This window comes from Phragmites australis, chromosome 1 (assembly GCF_958298935.1).
Source record: "Phragmites australis chromosome 1, lpPhrAust1.1, whole genome shotgun sequence".
Taxonomy (NCBI): Eukaryota; Viridiplantae; Streptophyta; class Magnoliopsida; order Poales; family Poaceae; genus Phragmites; species Phragmites australis.
This window is the reverse complement of record NC_084921.1, coordinates 33,162,546-33,176,180: the sequence shown is the minus strand read 5'-3', so window position 1 is coordinate 33,176,180 and position 13,635 is coordinate 33,162,546. Positions and strand designations below refer to the sequence as shown.

General features: G+C 41.0%; 1 protein-coding gene and 1 pseudogene across 1 annotated transcript; both read right to left on the bottom strand.

Moving 5' to 3' along the window:
- Positions 1-5,449: 5,449 nt before the first annotated feature.
- LOC133915857 (small ribosomal subunit protein mL103 (rPPR7)-like) lies at positions 5,450-6,734 on the bottom strand. The gene has a single exon (XM_062359221.1). It carries the CDS (start codon positions 6,671-6,673, stop codon positions 5,561-5,563), a length of 1,113 nt encoding a protein of 370 aa, XP_062215205.1. The 5' UTR covers positions 6,674-6,734; the 3' UTR covers positions 5,450-5,560.
- An 18-nt stretch (positions 6,735-6,752) lies between these two features.
- On the bottom strand, positions 6,753-9,375 carry LOC133884210 (uncharacterized; annotated as a pseudogene).
- Between the last annotated feature and the right edge of the window lie 4,260 nt (positions 9,376-13,635).

Genomic DNA, 13,635 nt, shown 5'->3' with positions numbered 1-13,635 from the left:
CTACGATGCCGTCTTAGGAGGACCGTCGCTATGCAACATTGCTGGGTTTCCCTGAGCTTCAACATGTGTCGAGGTGAGTTCCCCATGAGCTTATGTCTCTGTTCCACCACTCGCCATCGAGATTAGGTCACCAGATTGTTGTTCCGGTGGGAGTCCCGTCGAGCGCCACTGCAGGAGCCATCTTCGCCACCGTGTAAATGATGTTTTTCCATTTTGATGTGCTAGATGATATGCAAGAGTTAACAACATAAGTAGATATAGAAATTCCATTGCAAGCATTGTTGAAGTCCAAAGGATGGACTGAACACTTACTAATCACACTCACCATATTATTACCTTGCTCAGTTATGTCAATAGGTGAGGTGGATGATAAAGTGATATCCTCTTGGACAAAGGAGGAAGTCATTTGGTGCTCTTCATAATGTGATGATGAAGTAGAGCATTCTACAAATAATATCTCCGGAAGAAGTTCTTCTTCATCATATTTGGGGCTTGTCATATCTTTCTTTAAAAGTAGTCAAAATGAGATGAGCGTCTTCAAGTGGCAAGATGGATTCAACCACATCTATACTCAAAGCATTAAATAAAGCATTAATGATTTAAGCATTGAGATGTATGCATTCATCTTCCTCTTCAACTGATAAGAGTTTATCACTAGGAGGAGAAATGCTCACATCTACAACTCGCTCTATTTGAGGACCCATGGTCCTAAAAATTAATAGCATGCGAGTACTCCCCTCAAAATAATTAGAGCCATCCAATAGGAGTGGTTCTAGGTGCACTAAACCACTAGTCGACATCTTTACTCTGTATGTGGTAAAGCCCAAAAAAGATACTTGGTTCTGATACTAATTGAAAGGATAATGATGTCGCCTATATGTGGAGTGAATAGGCATTTTTATAAAAATTCGTCCCCTTTTACCGTTGGTCTAAACTTGTAGCGGAAAATAAACTAACGTATTTTTCACAACTGAAAATCTTAAATATGCTAGGCTTAACTAGTGCACAATCACTCTAAATAAGTGTAAAAGTTACCATTCTAGGGTGACAAAAATTATTCAAAACTAGCAAAAGATATGAAACAAAACTTTAGTTTAAAATCCTGAAAATACTATTCACCAAAGGCTCCGGGTTCATATCTGATTATACAGAATCCAGACCTTCTGGGTTAAATACCGAACTTCCGGGTTTGGTAGAGAATGAACTTGAATATGAAATTAAAGGACACCTAATAAGTTCTAGCTCAAACCAAATGTAGTCGTGTATTCCAACTGATGATTCCAAGTAGATCCATGGAGAACCTACCATAAATTTCACACGAGCAAGTAAATCGAGCAATATGCATAAATATTAAGCAAGAACTTAAGAACAAAGATACAAGAGAGGAGACACAAGATTTATTTTCTGAAGTTCAGACACCTCCTTTAGAGGTTCCTACGTCTCCATTGAGGGACTCGGACATACTTGAGCTGGATCTCTCTCAACTCTTTTCCTCTCCAAGCTCGGTCACACTTAAGCTTGGGTTTCTACTCTTGATTTCTTCCATTCCGGAGGCAAAGTCAAAGCCTTCACAAACTTTCCGCGGCACACCACAATCTTGCGTGCTCGTCAACGATGCCTAGCCACCTTGAGGATTTAATCCCCAAGAGTAACAAATGCTTCGCGAACTTCTTGCTGATGAACTAGAGTGTTCAAGATGGAAGTTTAGCTCATTTGCACTCAATCTTCCAATCTCTCAACCCAACTCACTTTTTTTTCTCAAATCTCACACTAAAATAGAGTGGGGAGAAGTTCTTTTGGCTCTAGAATGTTTTTTTTCGTGCCCAAGCAACAACAAACAAGGGTGGGGTGAGAGGTTATTTATACCCTTCCTCCAAAAACTAGTCGTTACATAGCTTTTTGTACTAACCTGAAGTATCCGGGTCAACCCGTCAACGCGTAACCGAGAACCCTGATTGGAGTACAACTTAGAGGTTCCAAACAACTACCAGAACCCGGAGTCTCTGGGTCAACCCAGAATATTCGAGTTAAACAATTAGACCCTAACAGACCACCCATCTTCAAGCTAAACCCGGAGACTCTAGCCAACTCGGAGTATCCGGGTCAGCCCGGAGTATCCGAGTTCAACACAGCTGATCCTCTGAAAACGGCGATAACTTTTGATCCTGAAGTCCAATTTCGACGATTTTGAACTCTACGAAAAGCTTATTCAGAGGGCTACACATCCTAACTAAATTCATGATCCCAAACACATTGTATCAAACTAGAAACACTCTGAAAACTCAATTCAGAAACTTCCATACTTCCCGCACAGGATTCCTAAAGCGAACTCTCACTTTAGTTTGGTTAGAAACTCTTGAGCACTGAGACACGACTAATAGCTCACATTGCATCCCTCTTAATAGTGCAACATACCTATACTCAAATTCAAATGTAAAACTTGTTTGAACCAATTGAGCATTTGAATACCTTCAACTACCGCTTCTTTCTTTCAAACCTTGAGGGTTGCCAACTTATATATCGTATTCATTCCATCTCTTCTTGATTCTTCATGTGATTGATGTGAATCACCCATAGCTTCCCATTGCCTCACACGGTATTGGCGCAAACCCTTGACTCGCTCTTCACCACTGCCTTGGTCCTTCGACGCTAACCCATTTGCGTTCCCTTCACAACCAGATGGTTCATCGCAGCCAAGTCTTACTTACCCTTCACCGTCTTGCCATAGAAAACTATTTTATATTCGACATCTTCAATAAATTCACTTTATCATCTATGAGGCCAATCTTGTTCTTCACTCTTAACATATAAAATATCTCAATTCAGCTCATGACTTCTTAAGGAATATAACCCCAACTCACTCTCAAACACAAAGCACATGGGTTAGTCCATTAAAACTCAATTGATAACTTTATACCTTTAGTCACTTAGTCTCCATAAGTAACTTAGTATTCACGCTTATCACCAATATTATATGAGTTTTTCTTTCTTCTTATGGGCATCACTAAAAATTCATTCATCTTGATGCATATGTCTCCTCCATGCATCACCAATAGAACAACTTACTAACAAACTCAATAATATTGTTAGTCTATAGGTATTATCATTAATTACCAAAATCACACATAAGAGCTAGATGCACTCTCAGTTTTTCCCATTCTAGTATAATGATACATGTTTTAGGGACCATTTGTACGCATAGATTTTTGAGGAGTTTATGTGAAAAGAGTTAAAAAAATCCTTCCTTCTAGTATCTTAAGCATTAATATTTTTTCTAACTTATTGGCAACCAAATTTACATAAAGAATATGTGCATAATAGTAAAAGACCACCAATTGTAATATTTATCCAAACATATATGTATCTTTTTACAACCATAGTGTTGTATTCTCATGCATTACCCTCTTTATCTGAACACATTATGATTCTTCATAGATTATGTGGCATAAAAGGTTTATGTGTAAAAAATACTTTAAATTAATATCAAGATATTTTTAGTGATTTAAATAGAATAATAATAACAAATAGTACACATATTCTTTTTGTTGCATGTAAGCTCTTGCCACGAGACAATAGTTCAATACTTATATAAGTAGTGTGTTCTCCGTGTGCTAGTTAAAACCATATACGATTGTGTTATAAAACTAAGGTAAAGTGGGCACAGATTGTATTTATATCTAATAATGTTTTAGACACTTTAACTATACACTAGTATAACCATAAACGGAAATGTGGTAAGTGAAAGAAATATTGGACAAACAAGTTGATTGTTTTTAGCTCATTTTTGATATATTTAGATAAAATGTAAAATTATATAGAAATAAATGGATAGTATTGTGCTAAATTAAATAATAGAGTAAACTGCATCACAGGTATATGAAGTTGTGCATACACGTCACGGTTAAATAATAGAGTAAATTGCATCACAGGTATATGAAGTTTTGCAAACACGTCACGGAACATTGGTTTAGTGATCATTTAGTGGTGCCAAAATAGACCAACATAATAGATAGCCACACCGGCCGGCATTCTCCATGTCTTGTTTGCACATGACCCGCATAAATATAGCTAGTCCTCGGTGCACCAACCAAAGTACGAGCAAGGAGGGTGCGAGGAGGTGCAACAGCCTGGCCGTGGCAGGGTCGCTTATGGCACTAGATATCGAGGGAGAGATGAAGGCAGTGTCGGAGAGGGAGGATGGGCAATTTGAGAATGTATGTAGCTGAACCCCGAGTTGTCGCGACGGTGAGGGTGGCACAATGAGGGAATCTATCCTTCGCCCTCATTCGATTCACCCCATAATCTATCCAGTTTTTTCTCATCACTCTTGTCACGAGACTATATCAAACTTCTTCTGAGTACTTAGGAGATTATAACAAACCTAACTATCACAATTAAGTTAATTGAACAATATTCATTGGGAGATTATATCGAACTTCTTCTTGGTACTTGTTCTAGATGAGCCTTTTCTGTACTTTTTTGCTGTCTTTTACGACAAATCTGCAAATCGCTATTAAACAATATTGTATGTGCAATTTGCCAAGGTTGACGGTAATTATTCATAGATATGATGACAATCATGATCATATATTGAGAGAATTTGATGCTAAAATATGTTTATTACTGGCGCCAACTTATACCAAAACAAAATAAAGAGGCTCTAGACCCTTGAGCACCACAAGAGATGCGTGCAGACGAGCGCAGCCTCTATGTTGACCTACTGCACGTGAAACAGCCTTTGAATGAGCATCAGCCACCATATATGTTTCCTCGACAAATCTGCAAGCCGACAGCACCAAATAAGCCGACGACTCAAAATGTAAAGTCATCGCCACAGATTGAAGCATTAACAACCCGAAATAAGGAATACCCAAACTAGAGAAACAAAATTCCATCGAACATGAATACAATTAGGTCGAGGAAGACACACCTTCCAAGATTTTCATGTGCATAAGTCATCGTCACCGCCGACAAAGAGACGAAGGAAGCAAAATCCCCAAGCGCATGGGAAAGCTAAACCCTAACATAAGTAGATCTAAACTATCAGATAACTTTATTTCAAAACTAAATAACTATATATATCTATATGGAGGTGAAGGGAGAGCAGATACATCAATGGGGAGGTGAAGGGAGAGGATGGGGAGGCGAATGGTGGCGGGGGAGGCGAGAACCAAATGCAGCAAGAGCTATAAATTGCACTTCACCTTCGAAAAACTAGTAGATACGAATAAGATTGCAGCGGCTAAATTGCACTTGACCATCTAAAAATGCCAGTAAGTTCTAGCATGCGAGCATTGTAAGGCATCAATAAAACTGGGACTTGAAACAACAAAATCAAGCGTTTGATCGTGCCAGTAAGACAAGACACTGGAAGACTATATAGTGCCAACCAACAAGTTAAATTTTTCGAGAACACCTCAATAGGCTAAACAAGAAGCGAATACTCAAGTGTTGTTGTAAATCTGTGAACTTGCTTATTGGATTGATCATAAAAAACTGCCCCTTAAACAAAATTTGCCACTCCTTTTGAGCATTGTCATGAACGCTGCAACCAAGCAGCTCACGCTGCGGCCGTTGTCGCCACCGGCTGCTCGTCGTCGCCATCTTCGTAGTCGTCCTCCTTGCCAGAGGCCGGCAGCCCGGCAACCTCTTCGAGCTCCCTCCACGGCCCGTCAAACTGGTCGGGGAACTTCTTGCGCAGACCGACCACCACCCGCCTCGCCGCGCGCCCCTTGCCGGCGTCCTTTAGCCCGCGCACCAGCCGGCGCACCGTACCGAGGTCGCTCACCTTCCGGCGCTTCAACCCCTCATAGAACACGTCCTCCGCCTCCGACCACCTCCCCGCGCCGCAAAGCGCGCTCACTACGCACGTGTACGTCCCGCAGTCCGGCACCACCTCCACCTCCTCCCCTTTCTCCAGGCTCCGGTACACCTCCAGCGCCTCGTCCACCCTACCGTGCCGTACCATCGCCCGCATCAGCGCGTTGTAGGTGATGACGTCCGGCCGGAGCCCCGTCTCCTCGCGCATGATGTGGATCAGCTCCCTGACCTCCTCCACCGTGCCATTGGTGGACTTGTAGGTGATCCGAGCGTTGTAGGCGGCAGCGTCAGGGGTGATGCCGTGGTCGTCGACCATGGAGCGCCATAGTTCCTCGGCGCGGTGCGGGAGGCGCTGCTTGTAGAAGGAGTCGATGATGGCGGTGAAGAGCTGGAGGGAGGGCGCTGCCCCCGACGACGGCTCCCGGAGGAGGTGGAGCGCCGAGTCGGCGCCCGAGATGATGCAGAGGGACTTGGCGAGGATGCTGTCCGTGATGGCATCGCGCGGGGCGGAGGGGTGCGCGGCGAGGATGGAGGGCACGAGCCCCGCGAGGCGGCGGCGGAGGAGGAGCGGGCCGAGGACGGCGTTGAGGTGCGCGGCGGTGGGAGACGGGATGGTGGCGAGCAGCGCGGATGCGCGGTCGGGGAGGCCGACCGCGGAGAGGGCGGAGAGCGCGGCGACGGGGTGGGAAGGGAAGAGCGGCGCGAGGACGGCGTCGATGTCAGCGAGGCGGCCCGCGCGGACCAGGCGGCGGAGGTGGGCTATCGGGATGGGATACTCGGTTTTGGCCTCGCCCACGGCTGCGGCGGCCGTCGAGAGGAGGCGGCGGCCGGTGGAGAAGATGGCGGCGGCCATGGCTGCGGAGCTGGACTGGATCGATCGCGATGTCCCGTTGTTAGGGTTTAAGACTCAGCTGCAAGTGGTAGGGCTTCTTTTACGGATTGGGCCCTTGGCAGAACGAATGAGAGGAGGTGGGCCCATTTTGTTTTGCCGGGCCGTCCTTTCTATATTTTGCCGACATTCCAACACCTAACAATCAGCGGGGGATCCAACGAGCCCTCCAGCTCCCTACCCGGCCGCACTCGGAGTCGCCAAGCCCCTCCTTCAATTTTTTATATGAAGAGGAGAAATAAAAGAAAAAAAAAAGATAAGAGAAGAAAGAAGAGAAAAAATAAGGAGAGAAAGAAGAAGATATAGAGCCTCTAACTCTTGACGTTAGATCTGTCACTACTAATAATTGCTTAGAAACTAGATAAATAGCACGCCAATTTCCTCTTAAAAAACAATAAATAAAATTTTTAGTCGTAGTATATATTAGGTATGTTTGTTACAACTCCAGTTTCAAAATTTATACCAAATTTGGATGTTTTATGATAAAATAAAGTGGTTAAAATTTTATTTTTAGTTTAAAATACAAATTAGATGGCTCAGCTAAATACTCTTGATCCTCTTTCCTTTTGCGAGCCCGCCTCGGGCTAACCTCGATGAGCCGGTGTGGCATAAGCTGCCGCTCCTTTCTGGTTAGCTTCTTATATAGTTGCTCACTCTGAGTTTAGCAATCTTTGCCTCTTCCTCAGCTGTAGCTTGTCTAACCACCACTGAGTCTGCACCTCGGTCGCACCATGACACCACACCTTCCTTTTGCGTGGTACGACAACCTCTTCAGGTAAAGTCCCTTCCCTACAAATTCCTCCTCTGCGGTTTTCATAGATAAGGAGAAAGTACTTAGTCTATAACAAATAAACTGAAGGGGGTAGTGCGTGCTTGGACGTAATCTTACCGACGAAGAGTTTATCAGGATCCAATCCGTAGTTGTGAGCTGCATTGGCACGAGCAGAACGGATCATCTGCAGCGATTGGCAAGAAAATGTTGATGAAACATATCGATGGTCACTTTAACCCTATCTATCACAGGAAGAAGTTGAGTGGTCAAAAGTTCGCTAATTAAAGAACCTGGTAAACAGTTTTGCCAGCCTTTTTAACTGTCACTTGCAGCTGCAATAAGGCATCTTCTGCACGCATACCTCGAAATAGCTTGGCTACTAGATGTACCTTCTTGGGTCTCTAAAATAGCCAGAAAGCTTCAGAAAGATCAGAGCTATAAACATCACTTAATGATACTAGTAAAGGATACATGCAATATACCAGTTAATGAAGTTTGTGCAACCTTCATCTCTGTCATAATATATTCTTAAGAAATCTGATCTAGTGTATTAGTAACTCAAACTAAATTGAAGTTTCTTCATTATCACCCAATGAAGGTGTCAAAAGAGAAGAAAAAGGAACCATAGCATCATCTGCAGCAAGCAAGTTCCTTGTATATAGTTGATACTAGTCTAATTGGCACGCCTATGCGCGCTCATTTTTATTTTGCTGTGCAGAGCACGATAAAAGAAGACTAAAAAAAATTAGGTTCATCAATTTTGTACATTTTAATATTTATTTATGAAATTATTAATATTAAACACATTCAATTAATTATAGAGAAAACAATATTACTTTTATGCACGCACATAGTAGTTTTAACATGTAGTGGAAGTAATACTAACCTTAAAAAAATTGTTTCATATTTTTTTGAATTTTAGATATTTTTCTTTGCATTTTAGTTTTTTTCAGCTGATTTATTAATGTAACTAATATTTATTTTGATATTTTTCTAGAATTTTCTGAAAAAGAAAATTACATATATATGTATATATACATGTACATACACATGGCTCACTGCTACGGTAGCTACAGTAGCAAGGGCCCTGAGAATTCAGGGATTCCAGGAACTTTATTATATAGTAGTTGATTCCCTATAACGGAAGACCATGATCCATGTAAATAGTTAGTCTAGAAATTTTGACATAACAATAATTGTAAGAAGAAGAAGGTGGTGTAGCGAAAATGGTACTATTAGATCATGATTATGATTTTAGTAATTAATGATAATACAATCGTTGGGACTAACATGTTTATCAAGTATATATTTTAGTATGTACTATGGATGCAATATATGAAGAAGTCATCGCAGTAGGGACAAAGTTTAGTTATATTAGAGAAATCCCAAGAGATATGTTCTCACTAGATAGTCCAGTGTACTGAAGAATATACTCACCAGAGTATTTTCAGCATAAGAGAAAGACAGTGCACACTGGAGTATTTCTATCAGCAAAGTTCAAGAAAGTTACACTAACCGGAAGGTCCGGTGAACACGCCGAAGCATTTCTGACAGAAAGTGAGGATAGCTTCACTGGATGATCCGGTGCTCAATAAAGTAGTACACACCAGAGCATTTTCAGAAGAATGCAGTTGAAGATCAACCTACCGGAAGGTCCAGTGATTGGAGATGTACTCACCGGAGTATTGCGCCGAAGCATTTCCTGCAGAGAAGGATTCAAATGTTGAAGACTGTAAATCAACTGACCGGATGGTCCGATGATATGTGTGTACATCAGAGGATCACACTAGAGTATTTTGTGCAGAGAATAATAAAGTGACTTGGTTAGCTCAAGATAACTCACCGAATAGTCCGATGATGGTTTGAAAGTTAGGCCGAATAGTCCAGTGTTCATAGAGGCTTTGAGTGGGGTTTCAACGGTTAGATTCTGATGTTATACTCATCGGATGATCCGATGTCAGTACTACTGTTGTCACCAAATCATCCGATGTTAACAACTTTTATAAACCGTTAGAAAAATGGCTAGTTGACTGGTTTAAGGCTATAAATACCCACCTACTCGGTTATTTGTATGTGCTGCAGTCTAGATAAACACAGAGACACTTGAGAAGACATTCAAGCTATTAAAATGCTTAATGTGATCATCCAAAGTAACTAAGTACACGATTAATAAGTGATTAGTGCTTATAAGCCTAGAAAGAGTGTCGCTAGTGATTTGATTAGTGCTTATAGACTTAGAAAGAGTGTCGCTAGGTGATTGCTGCCTAAAGATTAGATCAAGGAGTGATCCAACCTCGTACCATGTGGTACGTCGGCGTCTTATAATCTTGGTGACTCTCTGACACCTTGAGTTAGAGTTGCTCAAGCTTATTGACTCTCAAACTTGGTGTGGAGCGGCGGTAAGACGCTTGTATGAGGATACGGAGACCCTTGCCTTGGTGGCTCAAGCTCTGAAGTGAAGATGACGATAAGTGACCAGGAGAGAGCCTAGTAGTGAGATCGTGCCTTTACGGCTTAGTGGCTCATCCAGATTGAGTCATTGTCTTTGTGTCTCAAGAGCCGTGACTGATAGAGTCTTGGTAACCGGGAGCATATCTTTGGTGGAGCTCCAACATGAACTAGGCGTGGTATTTATGTCATTGATACCATGTGATAAAAATCTCTTATGCTGAGTTTGCTCTCTCTACCTTATTTACATGTTTTCACTTACATACTTGCAATTTACCTTCCTAGATAGGTTGCAAGCTCTTTCTATCGATAGTGTAGACACTCTAGATAAACCTAGAGCACATTTAGATATAATTTTATATAGGTTTATCTTCTGAAGTTTTTAAAGCCAAATAGATTCTAAGTGTCATAATTCACCCCCACCTCTTAGGACATCACTGATCCTTACAAAGAGTATGAACCAGTGGAATACAACAAGTATTGTTGGGCCACACACCTTGTGGCATGACGGAACCTGACCAAAAGCATCTTCAATTGACCAGTGTGTTGAACTTGCTTAACACCAGACTATCCGGTGAGATCAATTGTATCTGGACACAAAGCTCCATCATGTACAAACTTATCCAGCGTCGGACCATCCGGTGAGGTCATTTTCTCTAGGTTTTCTCAAATTCAACCAAACTTTATCACGGCTTCGGTGACTTCTTCATGTATTGCATTTAAGAGACCTACTAAAGCATATACTTGACACACATATTAGTCCCATTGACTATGTTATCATTAATCACCAAAATCACTTTTTTCGATAAATGAAGCTTTTATTGAACTCAGACAATTATATCAAGATGATACAAATGCACTGAGTGTATAGCCAAGATGAACATAGCCGAAAAAAGAGAAAATATATAAAAGCTGGACATCAGTGAAAACAAGAAATGCTAAGGCGATCTAATCCTCCGACTAGGCTGCCACCCATAAACCTGGGTAAAACACTCCCTGACCATCCTCTCCAAATGTTGACATGCTACTGTAACTATATCCCGAGAATTCGGCTTCTGTAACATAGCCCAGGTACGAAGCCAGTGAGTACAAAGGGAGATAACCTACAAAGGAGATGAAATATTTCTTTTATCAAACACCATATCATTCCTGCATAACCAGAGCGACCAGTAAATAGCAGTCGCCCCTAACAGGACTTTTGGTTTCAAGTCCCTCCTAATCCCTCATAACCAAGTACCGAACATATGTGATACACTACGAGGTAAGAAGAGTCCTAAAGCCACTTGTATGATAGACCACACTGCGTGGGCAAAACGGCGTTCAAAGAAAAGATGTTTAATTGTCTCTTCATGGTGACAAAAACAACATTTTGTACTCCCTTGCTAATTGCGCTTAGCCAAATTATCCTTTGTCAGAACTACATCTTGTCGTAGGTACCAAAGCAAGGTTCGGACTTTGAGAAGCACCCTCAGCTTCCAAAGTCTTTTATTTAAATTGGGAATTTCACTATGCACTAAGGCAAGATAGTGAGATTTCACCGAGAACTGCCCATTAGAGGTTAAGTTCCAACGGAACTCATCTTGCTCCTGAGTAAGCACAATATTAGCTATTCGAGGAAGTAAAGAATTCCACGTGATTAATTTTGGCCCTATAAGACCCCTTCTAAAAGAAACATTTGGAGGGAATGTTTGGATGACTCCTGCTATTGTGTCCTGTTTGTTCCTTACTATATTGTAAAGACATGGATATTGTTCTCGCAGGGGTGAATTTTCTAACCACTGGTCTTCCCAAAACATGATATGCGTGTCTTCTTTCATAGTGAAGGCTCCGAAGCGTAGAAAATCTCGCTTCAACTTCATAAGGCTGGCCTAGAAATGTGAATCCCTAACTCTCCACTAGATCTGCGATAAGGGTTTAGAACCTAGATACTTATTATGAATCAGTTGTTGCCACATTCCATCATACGTGAGAAACTTTAAAAGCCATTTCCTGAGTAAGGCAATATTCTTAGTATCTAGATCTTGAATCCCTAGCCCCCCTTGATCTCTGGGACGACACAATATGTTCCATCTAGAAATGCAATATTTTTTCTTGTGATCATCACTTTGCCAATAGAACCTGGAGCAAAAATAATCAAGAATTTTTAAGCACCCCTCTTCGTATAGCAAAGAAAGACATCATGTACATGGGCAGACTGTTGAGCATTCAAAGGTGTTTTCCCTTCCAACTAATAAGTCGCTTCTCCAACCGTTCCTCGACCCCTTTCCAATCAGCATTCCTCAGCTTTTTATAATGAATAGGAATGCCTAAATATCGCAAAGGGAATTCACCAGTACCACATCCAAAAAGCTCAATGTACTGTTCGGTCATTAGTTTGGCATCGCCAAAGCAATACAATTTGCTCTTATGAAAATTGACCTTAAGACCCGATAGTTGCTCAAAAGCACAAAGCAATAGCTTCATATTGCGAGCTTTTTCAAGGTCATAATCCATGAAGAGTATCGTGTCATCAACATATTGTAGAATAGAAATACTATCATCTATAAGATGAGGCACCAGTCCACAAATTTGCCCATCTGCTTTGGCCCTTTTGATAAGGACAGGTAGCATGTCAGCTACAATATTAAACAACATTAGAGAAAGGGGGTCACCTTGTCGGAGGCTTTTTCGTTTGGAAAAAAGGGTATGATGTCATTGTTCACTTTAATTGTTACACTACCTCCAGAAACGGAAGTCTCAATCCAACAAATCCACTTGGGTGAGAAATCTTTCATCCGTAAGGTCTATAGAAGGAATGACCATTTGACCTTGCCATAGGCCTTCTCAAAATTAATCTTAAAAATTACACCACTCATTTTCTTTCTATATAATTCATGTATTGTTTCATGTAAGATGACGACTTCCTCTAGGATGTTTCATCCTTGAATGAATGTGGTTTGAGTAGGACTGACCACTCGCTCCGTAACGGAATTAATCAGGTTTGTGGCTACCTTTGTGAAGATCTTAAAGCTGATATTTAACAAACAAATAGGTCTATATTGTTGTATCCTATTTGCCTTTTGATTTTTGGCAGAAGTGTTATCACCCCAAAAATGAGACTAAACAAAGGCAATTCACCTGCATATAATTCGTGGAATAAATTCATCAAGTCAAACTTGATGACATCCCAGAATTTCTGATAATATAAAATCACATACATGTATTGAAGTAAATGCTAAAATCTCTTATGAGCATGTTTTCTATAATCTCCCTACTTTTGGTGATTGATGATAACATAACCAAAGCAACTGACAAATAATAAATTATGTAATATGTAAATAGCACAAAGTCTCACCATATTCCTTGGATGTATGTTCTTACCACTTAGTCCTCATTTGTTGTGGCTCATTCTTTCTCCAACACCACTATCTCTTTTGATCGACCTATGCAAGAGTTTCTCCCTTTTGTCAACCTTTATGTATCTTACACTTATTTTAGTCATCACAATTCTCCCCTTTTATCAACAATCTCCTAAAAAGGCTATAAACATAAGTTGAACTCAAGTGAAAACTATTAGAGCGTGTGAGAGAGAGCTTCATAAATTATGATCTAATAAAATGATACCAACTGTAGGGATACCACTTAAAGGGATTCAATTTAAAAAATATGTGAATATCAATCGAGATGAAAACACATGAATCACAATTCATGAAACTCACATAATATA